We start from the raw sequence: 16,060 nt of genomic DNA on the forward strand, positions 1-16,060 counted from the left end.
GATCCATTCTGATAAGCAAACCTGGAGCAGCGCACTGCGTGGCTTTTTCATTGTCTTTCTCCTCCATTTGACATACCTACCACTTTAGGATAAATTACTTTAAAATTGACAATGACCAGGTCACTGGGAGAATGAATCTCTAAACTCAGCTTGATGAGTTTGTTATTAAATAGATATGGCCCTTGAAAGATATTCATTTTAATATGCATGGGTACTCACTGAATGTTGAACTCAAACATAAACACATACATATGTACACATATATATTTCGTAGGAAAAGGGTGTTTCCTGGAATGTGAATCAGGAAAACCTAATTTCAAAGCCAATTCATCACCAAAAAATTTAAACTATTCAGTTACATCATTAAAAGAATTAAAAAGGGTTTCTCTTAAAAAATTTTTTTTTGTCTTTTTTAGTATCTGCTGAAGGAAGCAGTTAACCACTAATTCAGGGGGAATAAATTTTTCTTCATGTCAGACATAGGAATTTGAATATATAAAGTTTCCAGCTGAAAAATCTCTTTACTTTTTTAGTTAAGGGTATGGAATAAGAAATTATTAGTTTTAAGATGTTCACAACAATAAGAAGTTTCCTAACTGGTTCACCTATGCATAATATATTAACATATTAGCTGAATTTACAACCACTGTGAAGCAATTTATCCTTATAATGGCTGCTTAACTTTGCTTGTTAGAAATGTTAGAATATATGCCTTCGGCTCAACAATCTCACTGACAGTATTCTGCACATCCCAGCCTCATTCCAAGGCACCTTTTTCAGAATTCCTTAATAATCCAGCACTCTCTTAGCATGGAAATGATTAGATCTTTGTGTTCATGAACCCAGACACATACATATGCCATATACTTTCAGTAAATTGCACCTTTAACTTTTACTGAGGCTTGTTTCTTCCAAGTGAAATTCTCTTTGCTATTTATTGTTAAGTGATTGTTTCGGCATGGTTTGCTGTGTTTCTCAATGTCATCTATATAAATTCTGTTGTAACTGAGTCCCAGGGACCTGATTTAAAATGACTATTCCAAGGGAGAAACAAAATCTTGGGTGAGCCCATTTCCTTTGTCCAAGGACAGTTTTGGCAAACAGACTTGGCTATGAGCCAGCAGCTGGGAAAATGAGCGTCTTTGTCCTAGCAGGAGATTTGGATAATGTAGCATAATCTTCAGTACAGTCTACCCTGGCACCATCTGAATTCATTTGCTTTATGTAATAGTTTCATCCCATGTGGATACTGCTTTTCGGAGATGCTGACTGATCTCTACCACTCCAGTGTGTATCAAGGCTGCAGTTGGTACTCATCATCTCAGTACTGGCTGAATAATGGTTTTTCTGGGCTTTCCAGATGGTGCCTATGGTAAAGAATCCACCTGCCAATGCAGAAGACTCGGGTTCGATCCCTGAGTCAGGAAGATCTCCTAGAGGAGGAAATGGCAACCCACTCCAGTATTCTTGCCTGGAGAATTTCACTGGACAGAGGAGTCCGGCAGGCTACAGTCCAAGGGGCCATAAAGAAACAGACATGACTGAGCACAGCAGAGCACAAAGATGTCCATGTTCTAAACCCCAGAACCTGTGAATTTTATCTTATATGGCAAAAGGGATTTTTCAGATGTAATACATTTTAGGGAAGATACATTCTGGGATGTAACACATTCTAGGATGTAATACATATAGGGAAGCAAGAAAGAGACAGAAGAAGGAAATAGAATCATGCAAGCAGAGTTTGGAGTGACGTTCTTTGAAGACAGAGGCTCATGAAGGCCATGAGTCAAGGAATTCAGATAACCTGTAGAAGAAAGAAAAGGGGATTTTCTCCTCAGAGCCTCCAAGGGAACTATCACTGCTTTAGCCCAGTGAGACTCATTTGCAACTTTTTTACCTCCAGAACTGTAAGAAAATTAATTTGTCAACACAAATTCTTGAGCTTCTAAGTATGTGATAATTTATTACAGCAGCAACGGGAAAATTAATATGGTCTTCCTCCTCTATCGCCTAGTCTAGATTTTCCTCATCTTCAGCTAGCACCTCTGCTGATTTAAGCTGCTTCTTAGTTGGGTGGCTCAGATGCTTTTTCCTGAGGGATCTGAGACCCTGGTGTCCATGCCCTTCTCAGGTTGTGACTGCTCCATTGTCCATTTACATCAAAATTGGTCAAGGCAGTGCCTATAGATGCCCTCATCGTGTAGCAGCCACCCAACTTCCTCCTAATGCAGTAGTCAGTTACCTTTGCCAGGATGGTGACTCCTTTTGTTTTCTGCTGGTCTCTTGTCATGGAAGCCTGGAGTGACTGGGTTCCCAGGCTTGTGTATTCTGCACGTGTGTGTGCATGCTATGTCACTCTAGTTGTGTCCAACTCTGCGACCCCAGGGGCTGGGGCTGGTGAGGCGCCTCTGTCCATGGGGTTCTCTAGCCAAGAATACTTGAGTGGGTTGCCATCTTCTCCTCCAGGGGATCTTCTCAACCAAGGAATTGGATCCACACCTCTTATGTATCCTACATTGGCAGATGGGTTCTTTACCACTAGTGCCACCTGGGAAGCCCTGTGTCTTCTGCCTATAGTGAATTCATCACCATGCCACACAGTCATCATTTTAGTATGTATATATATATATATTACTTGTTGGGGAATTGTGGCCCATCCTTATAGAGTATTTGGCCGAGTTGCTCCTTCAAAAGCTTGTTCTATAGATCTATCAATCCAGCAGTTTCAGAGTAGAGGAGGAGAGGTTATGATATGCAAAAGAACAAGTGAATTCCATGATCATGTGCCTACAGCTGGAGCTCCTTGCTGTAAAGTGATTCTTTGGTCAGACATAATGTTCATGGGCTCCTGTGTCAGCAGATCACATACTCTGTGATCCCTTAAACAGTGACTGAAGCTTAAGATCTGTGGGCAGGAAAGACGAACTCAAACCCTGATTACATGTAAATTCTACATGATACAAATTGACATCTTCTAAAATTTATTTTTAGTTGGAGGATAATTGCTTTATTGTGTTGGCTTCTACTATACATCAGCATGAATCAGTCATAGGTATATGTATGTCTGATCCCCCTTGAACCTCCCTCTTCCCTCCCACTGCATCCTACCCCAAATTGATGTCTTTTTCAGAGTGGAAAGATCTGAGGTAAAAAAAAAATTGCCACCAAATCACTGATTGGCTTCCTCGAGGGATAGTGCCATTTTGGGCACTAAGCATTGACCTATGTTGCTAGCAGATTGCACACTTAGGCAATGACAATAATAACAAGACCAACCTTAGGGAAGACCAACCTTGGGGAATAGGATCTTATGCTTTTGGGTGGTGGTAGCTTATATCCCTCACAGCAAAGCAACTCCATTCATGCAGCCATTGAAGCACACTGTGCTGCTGCTAAGTCTCTTCAGTCATGTCCAACTCTGTGCGACCCCCGAGACGGCAGCCCACCAGGCTCCCCCGTCCCTGGGATTCTCCAGGCAAGAACACTGGAGTGGGTTGCCATTTCCTTCTCCAATGCGTGAAAGTGAAGTAGCTCAGTCGTGTCCGACTCCTAGCGACCTCATGGACTGCAGCCTACCAAGCTCCTCCGTCCATGGGATTTGCCAGGCAAGAGTACTAGAGTGGGTTGCCATTGCCTTCTCCGGGAGCACACTGTAGTGGCTATGATAAAACTGATATCGTCTGGTTAAACCATTCTATATGCTTGTTTTTAGTGCCTCTTTGGTGGTTAATGCTCTCATGGGCATTAACATGGGATAAAAAAGATATCTATACTTTGTGCCAAAGCCTATGTATCAAACTACATGTTTCTAACTCAGTGTTCCTTATCTCTGATCTCCCAATCTTCCTTCTTCCAGGTCCTCGGCCATTCAGCCAAGACATCTCCCACCACTTATGATTCTTAGCTCTTACATATACATTCCTTTTCCCATATAAAGTTAATGACCAAGTATACAGCCTGAAACTGTGTCCATTGGGAGAATTTTCTCTTACTGTTTTCTTTCAAGAGCCACCTCTAAGTAGGTCTATACTCTTAACAGCAGTCAAATTTTGACTTGTATCCACATACTGAGCCAATCCATCAGTAATCCAAGTTCAGATATTTTCCTACTCTTCTGGCAAATCATAAGGGAACCTCCCATAGGACTGTTGGTGTGTCCTGGGGTTAAGGTCATTTCTATAGTATTAGATGACATACGAGTCTGGGCCACCTGTTCACACAGCTTATTTGTGCCTTCTGGCCTTGTTTGTAGCTAATCCAAGATGTGCCAGTTTCTGGCAAAATAACTGAACTCCAAAAGTTAAGAAAAAACAAAATCATACTATAAAATAATATATGACATATTCAAACCAAATATATCTATCCTACCATTTCATCTAAATGGTCAAACTTGTCTGTTATAAGAAAAAGATTTTTAGATGGGATCACATGGCAAAATCTAGCAAATGAGAAACATATATGTAATAAAATGATAGAAAATATGAAACTAAAAAGTTGATAAACAATAACTTACTTGGTTAAGTAAAATATATGTTAGTAATTCAAATTAAAGCAAATCCTTTTGATGTTTACAGCAAAACCATACCACATATTCAAATCTAATGTGAGGTTATTATTATCTTTTTGTACCATGACAAATTACCAAATAAAGCACATAAAATGGCATTTTCAGATTTTCTATCAACACCTAGTCAAAATTAATCCTCTTTGCTGAAAATTCTGAGAAGCAGTTTGTCCACATATTTGCTAAAGCAAGGCCCTCTCTTCTCAAATGAGTATATCTGAACTCTACATGTATCCCCCCCATGGTTAAATTGTTGTTTATGATAGAATGATTTGGAATCATATGATGATCAAGTACTACCTTCTTATTTTTGTATAACCTATATGCCAGGCATATATTCAGCTATTAAGAAGCACTGAATAATGACTACTAAATTGTTTTACACAAAGTTAACAGCTGTTCAGTTGATATAAATCAATGTGAAAGTCTGTAAAAAAATTTTTTAAATAAAATAAGCACATGATGCTAAGCAAATGCAAATCAAAAGAAACAGAAAGCATGATATTTATATCAGCCAAGGAAACATGTATTCCAAAAACATTAAATGAGATAAGAAAGGCAATTTTACTACAAAGGATTTGATTCACAAGTTATAAAGATTAAGAATATCTACATATCTAATTATGTAGCAACAATATTTATAAAACAAAAACTTTAGGAGACACCAGCAAAAAAAACAGATAAGATACATTAGTTGTAGGGAATTTTAATTCATTTCTCTTGGGCCATAATACATGAAAGTAAAAGCAAATTAAGCAAGGTTATAAATAAGCAAAATCTTTTTACAAAATTGTCATAAAGTTGTTATGAAACTTCACAAAGATAAAGACCAATCCCTCAAATATTGATGTGAAATTTTTCATAAAACATTAATAAATCAAACCCAGTAGCACATTAAAAAATTAATTTCTCAGAATCCAATGGGATATATTCCAGGAATGTGAAGATAACTGACATTAAGATATTTGTTTCTATAATCTGTCATATTAACAGATCTAAGGGCAAAAATAATTTGATATATCTATAAATTCTAAAAAGGTACTTAATGACATTCATAATTCATTCTGATTAAAAGATAAATTCAATAAAATAGGAATAGATTGATAATTTCTTAACATTATAAAATGTACCTATCTTACCCCCCAAAAAAATATCCAATAAAATGCTTACTAGAGAAATTCTAGGAGCATTTTCATTAAAGTCAGGAATTATACAAGACATTCTAGTGTAATATAATTATTTTAAATTTTTATAGAGATTATAGACAAAGCAATTAATAAAAAGGTAAAATTAGCAACAAAGTTTAAAAAGAAGGAAGTAAGATTACCATATTGTGCAAATAACACAATAACATACCTGGAAATCCAAGAGAATCAACTAAAACACTCTTAACAATTAAAAGAATTCAGTGTATTGGTAGGGTATCAAATTCGTGTTCAGAAATTGGTAGATTTTATATAATAATAATCAGTGGAAATACTGGTCAAGAGAAACCAATTTAGAGTGCCAAAAAATAGATAAAGTATCTACATATATAAACAATCTGCATTAAGAAATTTGCATGCCCTTGACTAAGAAATCTTTAAAATCTTATTGAGGAACACAAAAATGGACTTGAAAAGTAGAGAGGCATGCTTTGTTCTTTTTTCTTTAACTTTTTATTTTGTATTGGGGTATAGTCAATTACCAATGTTGTGATAGTTTCAGGTGAGAGGCATGCTATGTTGTTACATAGGAAACTCAGTATCATAAATATGTGTTATCCTTTAGTCAAAATATTTTAATAAAAACACCATCAGAAGTTTTCTTTCAGAACTATACAAACTGATTATATATCTCCTGTGTAGTAGTAGCAGCAGCAACAGCAGCAGAAGTAATAGTAATGGTAATGATATAGCAACCAGAGGAAAAAATAAAACAGAAGTGTAATGAAAAGACACAAATCTACTTCCACTTAAAGGAATTTGTCCTATACAATTGCTCCTGTAAGTGGGAAGTAACTTGCATATGAGGTTAGTCAATGCAACATTTTTCATAATTCCAAAGACTGGAAACTGCCTAAATGGTCATCAATAGGAGACAAATTAAATACACTATGGTACAACCTTGGGCTTCCCTGATGGCTCAGTAATAAAGAATCTGCCTGCCAATGCAGAAGACTCAGATGTGGGTTCGATCCCTGGGACGGGAAGATCCCTTAGAGAAAGAAATGGCAACCTACTCCAGTATTCTTGCCTGGGAAGTTCCATGGACAGAAGAGCCTGGCAGGCTACAGTCCATGGGGTCTCAAAGAGTTGGACATGACTTAGCAACTGAACAATAAAAACAAATGGTACAACCTTACATTGGAATACTGTCTTACCATAAAACTGAATGGGGAAACTATATGACAGTTTGAAAAGATTTCCAAGATTCAGTATGAGGTGAAAGAGCAAGAGGCAGATGTGTATGTCCATTATGCTGCCATTTGTCTATAAAATAAGGAGTGGGGGAGTGTATATGTGTATGAATATATGTGTATCATGTATTTCTACACATACATACCTACATTTACTCAAATATATGCATATAAAATCTTTGGAAGGATATACAAGAAAGTAATAACTCAGCACTTTGTTGAAGAATAATGAGCAGGGGAAATGGGAGACTTTTTTCTTATTTCCTATTTTTTTAAATTAAATTTTAAATTAAGATCCAAAAATTTGTTCAAACAATTAAATTTTGAAAATTAGTGCCAACAAAATCTTCTTTCCTATTCAATTAAAACCAATGAGAATATTATGCTTAGTGAAACAAGTCACACAGAGAAATACAAATAATACGTGTGCTTAGTTGCCCAGTCATGTCCAACTCTTTTGTGACCCCAGAAGCATGCCAGCCTTCTCTGTCCATGGGGATTCTCCAGGCAAGAATACTGGAGTGGGTTGCCATGCCCTTCTCCAGGGGATCTTAGGGACTGAACCCGTGTTTCTTATATATCCTGCAGACGGATTCTTTACCCAGGTCTCCCACATTTAGAACAGATTCTTTACCATCTGAGCCACCAGGGAAGCCCTACAAATGCTATATAATATCACTTATATGTGGAATATAAAAAAAAAATACAAATGAACATATATATAAGACAGAGGGCTTCCCTGATAGCAATAAAGAATTCACCTGCAATGAAGGAGACGCAGGAGATACATGTTTGATCCCTAGGTCGAGAAGATCCCCTGGAGGAGGAAATGAGAACCCACTCCAGTATTCTTACCTGAAAAATCCCATGGACAGAGGAGCCTGGAGGGTACAGTCCAAAGAGTTGCAAAGAGTTGGACATAACTGAGAGACTGAACACACACACAAGACAGAAACAAACTCACAGACATAGAAAATAAACTTGGGGTTACCAAAGTGGAGAGGGAAGAGGGGAGGAACAAATCAAGGGTATGGGATTAATAGATATAAATTACTGGCCTCAGCAGTGCCTTCTCAGACCTCCTGGAGCCCCTGGGTGCCAGGAAGATGAAGCGGGCTGCAGCCGAGCAGGGGCCACACCAGCACCCATTCCCTCTGGAACTCACCCTCTTGGCCTGTACGCCACCATCTGCCAGAGCCTACATCCAGTACAAGCTGCCAGCTGTGCAGTGCCCTGCTCTGGAAGCAGTGAGCTAAGGCTGCACTTGACCTCCGGGACAAGGCCCAGCACCAGCTGCAGGCCTGCAAGCAGCGGGAGCCACAGGCCTGCGAGCGGCGGGAGCCGCAGACCCAGCTGCAGCAAGAGCGGCGCTGGAGAAATGGACACAGGAAGACACCTGCTGGACTCTGAAGGACAGTGTGCAAGACTTCGCCGTGCACTGAGCAGCAGCATGGCCTGAGTGAGGGGCCACCTGTCAGGGGTCCAGCATCTTCCAACCTCAAAATCCAGCTGGAGAGGACTTGACCTGAGCTGTGTCCGCCAGACCTTCCAGATGCCATAAGGAAGTGGATTCTGGAAGGAAACCCTGCTCTCTGGCTCAGCCCCACACCAGGCCTGTCACTTCTGAAAAACAGACAAGAATGATGGTTACTGATCTGAGCCGGATGCTTGGCAGGCAGGTAGTGAGGGTTCCACAGTGACCTTTCTGGGTCCTGGTGGTCTGGGATGAGATGGTGGGGAACAGAGGGGCAGGCAGTGGACAGCAGTGCTGGCCTGAACCTGTGTACCCGTTTTCCTTCAGTTCAACTGGGATGTGGAAGGCCTCCCAGCATCTGTGGTCTTCAGGTAAGTGTGCAAGACAACTTACTGCTCACGGGACTTCCCCTTACCTAAACTCGGCCACCGTGGTCCCAGGATCAGAGCCTCATTCTTTCTAGTTCTGGAAATAGCCACGCGGTGTTGTAATATTTGCTTTTGAGGATCCTTGGAGTGTAACTTCATTTATTCAAATTATGCCTGAGAGAGCAGATATTCATTACAGGAGGTGAACACAGAGCAGTGTCTTCAGGTGGTTCTGGAGCCCGCGGGCCAAGGCACATCTTGCACAGTTTCCTAGCTTGCTGGTGGCTACACGTGAACTCACTCTCCTCAGGGTGTCCACCTGTATGTGGCACCCGGCCTCTTCAGCAAGACCTGAGGTGTGGCAGGTGCTACATTTACATGGGCCACTGCCAGAGGCAGGAAATGAGCTTTTAGGCCCAGAAGAGAGACCATTTTCCCCCAAAATGGCTTCCTGGCAGCTGGAGCAGGATTCTTATTCCGAGAAGGGAGGCAGAATGGTGCCTTCTGCATTAGGGTGGACTCACAGTGCCTTCTGTCGGGACAGAGGAGGACTTGGTGGCCTGCCTCAGTTTCCCAGCTCAGACAGGAGCCTACAGTGTAGCCCAGCAGCAGGGCAGCCACAGAAGAGCCAGGACAGCGTGGAGAGAGGCCAGAGCCTGACCTGCTTTCCTCCTTCCAGTCCTTCCCCTTCCCTTCCCCACTGGCGCAATCCAAGTCGGGTGGGGAGCTGCTGGCAGGATTAGAGAACCAGGCCAGACTGACGGATCCTGAGCCATCCAGCAGCATGGCCAGGCCTCAGCTCCCCAAGGACCCAGGGCTGGAGCCCCTCAGTGGGGGCTGTACAGCAAGGTTTGTGTGTAGGTAACACTGCTGTGGCTTTAATGGAGGCAAGCCTATGAACAATAAGTACTTAGTGAGGAGCAAAAGCAACAAAAAATAAATACAAAAATGATGTAGGCTGACATAATGAGCAATAATTCATTAAAAGTTCTAATGAGGAAAACAAAGATTTTGTTTACAGCAACAATAGAGACATAAAATATACTAGGAAGCACCTTTTAAAAATATGTGGAACTTACATGAAGAAAATAACAAAATTAGTATTGTAGAATTGAAAAATTGAACAAACAGAAAAGACAGCCCTGAAATAGAACCTGATATGTACATAAGACAGTTACTAGGAAATGAATTATTCAGTAAATAATGATGGAAAAATTAGATTAGCTACTTTGTAGAAAATGTACATCTTACTTCCATTAATGCCAGATAGACTCAAGGGCTAAGTGAATGGTTAAAAGATTAATTTCTGAAATATTAAACATTAAGTGTTTTGTTAAGTTTTCTTTTAGTGTAGAAAAAGTTCAGGTAAATTTTTATTAAATATATGAATAAAGAAAATGTGAAATTTAAAAAGCTATTAAAGGAATCACAAAGAAAGAAAGGAGTGAGTGTAGATGGATATTTATTATGAACTTGGACTTTTCTTGTCAAATATGAGAAATGGTGAGCATGGTTTCCCCAGGAAAGGGAACTGAGATGGAGACAGAGTTTTCACTGAAAATCTTTTCTTTGTATCTCTTTTATTTTTGTATCATGTTCATGTATTATCTTTTAAAAACATAATTTAACGAACTTAAATTTCCAGTTAAAAAATAAAAAAAAGTCCCAAAGATTGACAGATTTGGCTATTTAAAACCTTAGCATGTCAATAAATAGCAGAAAAAAAGCCTAAAAATAATGTAACATGGAAACATAGTCACAACCAGTATGTCAAAAGCTGACTTAATATCCTTGATAGAAAAAATATTATTTCACCAAAGAAAAGCCAAAAAAAAAAATGAATTCATCTAAGGAAAAATAGACATGGGGTACAGTGGGCAATTCCCAAAGAAGGAAATACAAATGTCAAATAAAGATGTTGAAAACATTCGACCTTACTTCTGATCAAGAAATTCCAAGGAAAATAGCAATGAGATACTGTTTTTCAGGTATAAAATTACCAAAAATTAAAAATACTCTGTTCTTGCAAAGGTACAATGGGCAAAGCTTGCTTTCACCCAGCTGATGGAAGTATAAATTAGTAAGACCTTTCTGGAAAATAGTTTGGCAGTGTGTATCACAAGCCTTAAAATGTTCCTGAGTTTTGTCTCAGAAATTTCCGCTTCTGAAGAATCTAGCCTATACATAATCTACATCATGGAGACGGTTTCATGCCTAAGATGTTTACTGCAACATTAGTTGTAATAGAAAAAAGATCAAGCTGGAACTTACAGTTGGACAGAAGAGCCCCATCAGTGTCTGGCTCTAATGGTACATGACAGTGTAAGAGTTAATCCACCACACAGAGTTCACAGTCAGGCCAATTTTCCAAATTAAAGTGATGGGACAACCCAGAGGGATGGTATGGGGAGGGAGGAGGGAGGAGGGTTCAGGATGGGGAACACATGTATACCTGTGGCGGATTCATTTCGATATATGGCAAAACCAATACAATATTGTAAAGTTAAAAAATAAAATAAAATATTTTCATTCCAAAAAAATAAATAAATAAAGTGATGGGCCTCGTTTTCATATTTAGGTGTTTTATAAGATCATATTTTTGCTCAGTAAAGATGATTAGGTATTTAATGAAGAATTAAAACAGGGGAACAGAGGGAAATTTGGTTGGGGAATACTTTAAAGGATTTGGTGGTTATTTTAATTGAAAAGGGAGAGCTGAAAAGATTTCTGTTGTGTACAGAAAGAGAAAGCTTGTGAGGAGAAATTGTAGGGTAATTGAAACATTTCACAAAAGTTGCTGAAGTATCAGAGCCAAAAGTAAACCCTCACCTCTAATGAACTTTAAAATAGCATGAAATTTGAACCTGCTTGCAAGTGAATAATTAAGCTCCCTGTCTGTGTATCTGTGATAGTACAAACCTGCTCCATTTTAGCAGGTTTGCAAATCTACCTCGTCCACAAGGTTCTTATCTCCAAGGAAGAAGGTCTTTTATTGGGTTTTACAACCTTATGCCTTAGCCACAATGTGGCAAACCCATTTGCTATATGATTGAACTCATATTTTGTAGGTTCTTTGAAGGGTAATTTTCCAGAGTGGTATTTAACATGAAGCTGTTCTTTCAAACAGGATTACCAAACCAATAACAATGACCAAGCAGTGGTTGAAATCTGTATCACACGAATTACAACAGCCATCAGAGAGACAGAGTCGATTGAAAAGCATGCAAAGGCCCTTGTGGGGCTCTGGGACTCCTGCTTGGAACACAACCTGAGGCCCTCTGGGAAAGATGAAGACACTCCCCATGCAAAAATCGCATCTGATATCATGAGTTGCATTTTACAGGTATGTCTGTGTTCAGCATCATGCTATTTGATACTGGCTTGGCAGCTTAGTTGAACACGTGGTGTCTCTGAACCAAGAGCCAGTGTTTCTGTAGTGTTCAGATACTGTAAAAAGACACCACAAACCATCAATAGCTAAGCCGAGCAGACTGGTAATTAATAATCTAAGAAGGTTCTACTGAGCCCCCACTCAGCAAGACACGCTGTGGGGAATTCGAAGTAAGCAAGCTCTAGTCTATTTGGAGAGACAAGACATGTACGTATAAAAAGCTAACAATAAAGCACTGTGTGTCCAGATCTGAATGAGGAATATTGGAAAATTAAGAAAAGGAGAGCTCTTTTTCATCCAAGGAGACCCAAAGAGGGGGTAACCTCTGAATTGAGGGATAATGAGCTTGGAATATGTGGGGAGAAGTGGCTAAGTCATTGTAAAGTGCATTTCTATATATACTGTGAATTTTCCATGATGATATCTGCCTCTTCCAACTGTATTCAAATTCTTCCTACTGGCATAAACATGACTTTGGAATTTTGGCTCAATCACAAACTAATTATGTAAAATTGAAATGTTGGTCAAGTCACATGATTTCTAAGCCACAGTTTCCTCCTTATAAAATTTTACAAATTTTACCAACCAGTAATATTGATGGGCATTTCTTTTTTTTTTTCTGGCCACATTTCAGTTTACTTTCCATGATTAATGTTTTAAAGTGAGCTTCTCTGGTAGCTCAGCTGGTAAAGAATCCACCTGCAATGCAGAAGAGCCTGGTTCAATTCCTGAGTCGGGAAGATCCTCTGGAGATGGTATAGGCTACCCATTCCAGTATTCTTGTGCTTCCCTGGTGGCTCAGATGGTAAAGAATCTGCCTGCAATGCTGGAGACCTGGGTTTGACCCTGGGTTGGGAAGATTCCTGGAGGAGGACTTGGCAACCACTCCAGTATTCTTGCCTGGAGAATCCTCATGGACAGAGGAGCCTGGAGAGCTACAGTCCATGAGGTTGCAAAGAGTTGGACACAACTGAGTGACTGAACACAATGTTTTAAAGTAGAGATTATCCCTTCTTTTTACGCAGAATTAATTAGCATGCTGGAGTAGTGGTTCCACTGATTCTATTTTACTGAAAGGCTATATTAATAATAAACAATTAATTAGCACTGTCTACTAGGTTCAACAAAGACATGGTCTTAGAATGTAATGGTTTATTTAAAATTTGTTTATTTTTGGTTGAAGGATAATTGCTTTACACTGTTGGTTTCATTTCTGCCATACATCAACATGAATCAGATATACATATGTCCCCTCCATCTTGAACCTCCCTCCCACTTCCCAGCCTTTCCCACCCTTCTAGGTTATTACAGAGCCCTGGTTTGAGTTCCCTGAGTCATATAGCAAATTTGGGTATCTATTTTACATATGGTAGTATTTATGCTTCAATGCTACTCTCTCCATTCATCTCACCCTCTCCTTCCTCCCAGCAATCCCACCTGGGTTCATAAGTCTGTTCTTTATGTCTGCATCTCCATTGCTGCCTTGCAAATAGGTTCATCAGTACCATCTTTCTAGATTCCATGTATGTGTGTTAATATATATTTGTTTTTCTCTTTCTGACTTACTTCACTCTGTATAAGAGTCTCTAGGTTCATCCACCTCATTAGAACTAACTCAGATGTGTTCCTTTTTTATGGCAGAATAGTATTCCATAGTATATATATACCACAGCTTGTTTACCCATTTGTCTGTCGATGGACCTCTAGTTTGCCTCCATGTCCTCGCTACTGTAAATAGTTCTGCAGTGAACGTTGGGGTGCATGTGTCTTTTTCAGTTTTGGTTTCCTCAGGGTCTATGCCTAGAAGTGGTATTTCTGGGTCATATGGTAGTTTTGGGCTTCGCTGGTGGCTCAGATGGTAGAGAATCTGCCTGCAATGCAGAAGATCTGGGTTTGATCCCTGGGTCAAGAAGATTCCCTAAAAAAGAGAATGGCTTCCCACTCCAGTATTCTTGCCTGGAGACTTCCATGGGCAGAAGAGCCTGGTGAGCTACAGTCCAAAGGGTTACAAAGAGTCAGACATGACTGAGTGATTAACACACACATGGTAGTTTTATTCCTAGTTTTTTAAGGAATCTCCATACTGTCTTCATAGTGGCTTTATCAATTTATGTTCCCACCTGCTGTGCCAGAGGGTTCCCTTTTCTCCACACCTTTTCCAGCCTTGTGGTTTGTGGTTTTTTGATGATGGCCAGTGTGAGGTGATATCCCTTTTAGTTTTGATTTGCATTTCTCTAATAATAAACAATGTTGAACATCTTTTCATGTGTTTATTAAGTATATGTGTGTATTCTTTGGAGAAATGTCTGTTTATGTCTTTTGCCTGCTTTTTGATTAGGTTGTTTGTTTTTCTGGTATTGAGTTATATGAGCTACTTATATATTTTGGAAATTAATCCTTTGTCAGTTGTTTCATTTGCTATTATTTTCTCTCATTCTGAGGGCTTTCTTTTCACTTTATAGTTTCCTTTGCTGTGAAAAAGCTTTTAAATGTAATTAGATCCCACTTGTTTATTTTTGTTTTTATTTCGATTATTCTAGGAGGTGGGTCTAGAGGAGCTTGCTATGATTTATGTCATAGAGGGTTCTGTCTATATTTTCTTCTAAGAGTTTTTATAGTTTCTGGTCTTATATTTAGGTCTTTAATCCGTTTTGAGTTTATTTTTGTGTATGGTGTTAGGAAGTGTTCTAATTTCATTCTTTTACATGTAGTTGGATATGTGTAAAGGTTCACGTATCCAGTTCTCCAACACCACTTTTTGAAGAGACTATCATTGCCCCACTGTATATTCTTGTCTCCATTGTCAAAGATAAGGTGTCCATAGGTGCATGGTTTATCTCTGGGCTTTCTATCTTGTTCCATTGATCTATGTTTCTGTTTTTATTGGCATGTAATGGTTTTAAAACCCAAATAGTCTTCTCTGATTTGGTGTGGCATTGTGGATTGCAAAGAGACTTTCACCTTCCACTTTCACTGAGGCTTATGTTGCTGGAGGAGTCAGGCTAGCAGCCTAACATCCATCTCAGTGCACTTTCCCAGTACATCTTGGTATACTATTATCTATGGTCCTCCTGGCCACAGAGAGAAGGTTGTTTCATATAGGAACATTACTTTTATTTATTTATTATTGGGATATAGTTGCTTTACAATGCTGTGTCCGTTTTGGTTGTACAGCAAAGTGAATCAGCCATATATTCCCTCTTTTTTGGATTTCCTTCCCATTTAGGTCACCATAGAGCACTGAGTTCCCTGAGCTATATAGTAGGTTCTCATTCATTGTCTGTTTTATACATAGTAATATATATATATGTTAATCACAATCTCCAAATTCATCCCATTCACCATTTCCCCCACTTAGTGTCCATACATTTGTTCCCTACGTCTGTGTCTCTATTTCTCTTTTGCAAATAAGATCGTTTATGCCATTTTCCAGATTTCACATACATGCATTAATATACAATATGTGTTTTTCTGACTTCACTCTGTATGACAGTCTCTTGGTCCAGCCACATCTTCAAATTATATAATTTTGTTCATTTTTATGGCTGAGTAATTGTCCATTGTGTATATGTACCACATCTTCTTTATCCATTCTCTAGTAATGGGCATTTAGGTTGATTCTATGTTCTGGCTATTATATATAAGCCAGAATTATATATATAAGTGCTGCAATGAACACTGAGGTGCATATATCCTTTTGAATCATGATTTTCTTTGCTCAGTGGTGGGATTGCTGGGTCATATGGAAGTTCTATTTTTAGTTTCTTAAGGTACCTCCATACTGTTTCCATAGTGACTGTAGCAATTTACATTCCCACCTTCAGTGCAAGAGGGTTCCTTTTTCTCCACATCCTCTCCAGCATTT

At 39.1% G+C, this 16,060-nt stretch overlaps 1 protein-coding gene across 1 annotated transcript in view; it reads left to right on the forward strand.

The window, feature by feature from the left end:
* VEPH1 (ventricular zone expressed PH domain containing 1) overlaps positions 1–16,060 on the forward strand; it is a 258,723-nt gene that overhangs the window by 25,176 nt on the left and 217,487 nt on the right. The window contains exon 2 of the mRNA XM_055569246.1: positions 11,932–12,147. Within this exon, the coding sequence (XP_055425221.1) occupies positions 11,932–12,147 (216 nt within the window). The remainder of the gene's footprint in view (positions 1–11,931; positions 12,148–16,060) is intronic.

The sequence above is a fragment of the Bubalus kerabau genome, chromosome 2, assembly GCF_029407905.1.
Source record: "Bubalus kerabau isolate K-KA32 ecotype Philippines breed swamp buffalo chromosome 2, PCC_UOA_SB_1v2, whole genome shotgun sequence".
Lineage (NCBI taxonomy): Eukaryota > Metazoa > Chordata > Mammalia > Artiodactyla > Bovidae > Bubalus > Bubalus kerabau.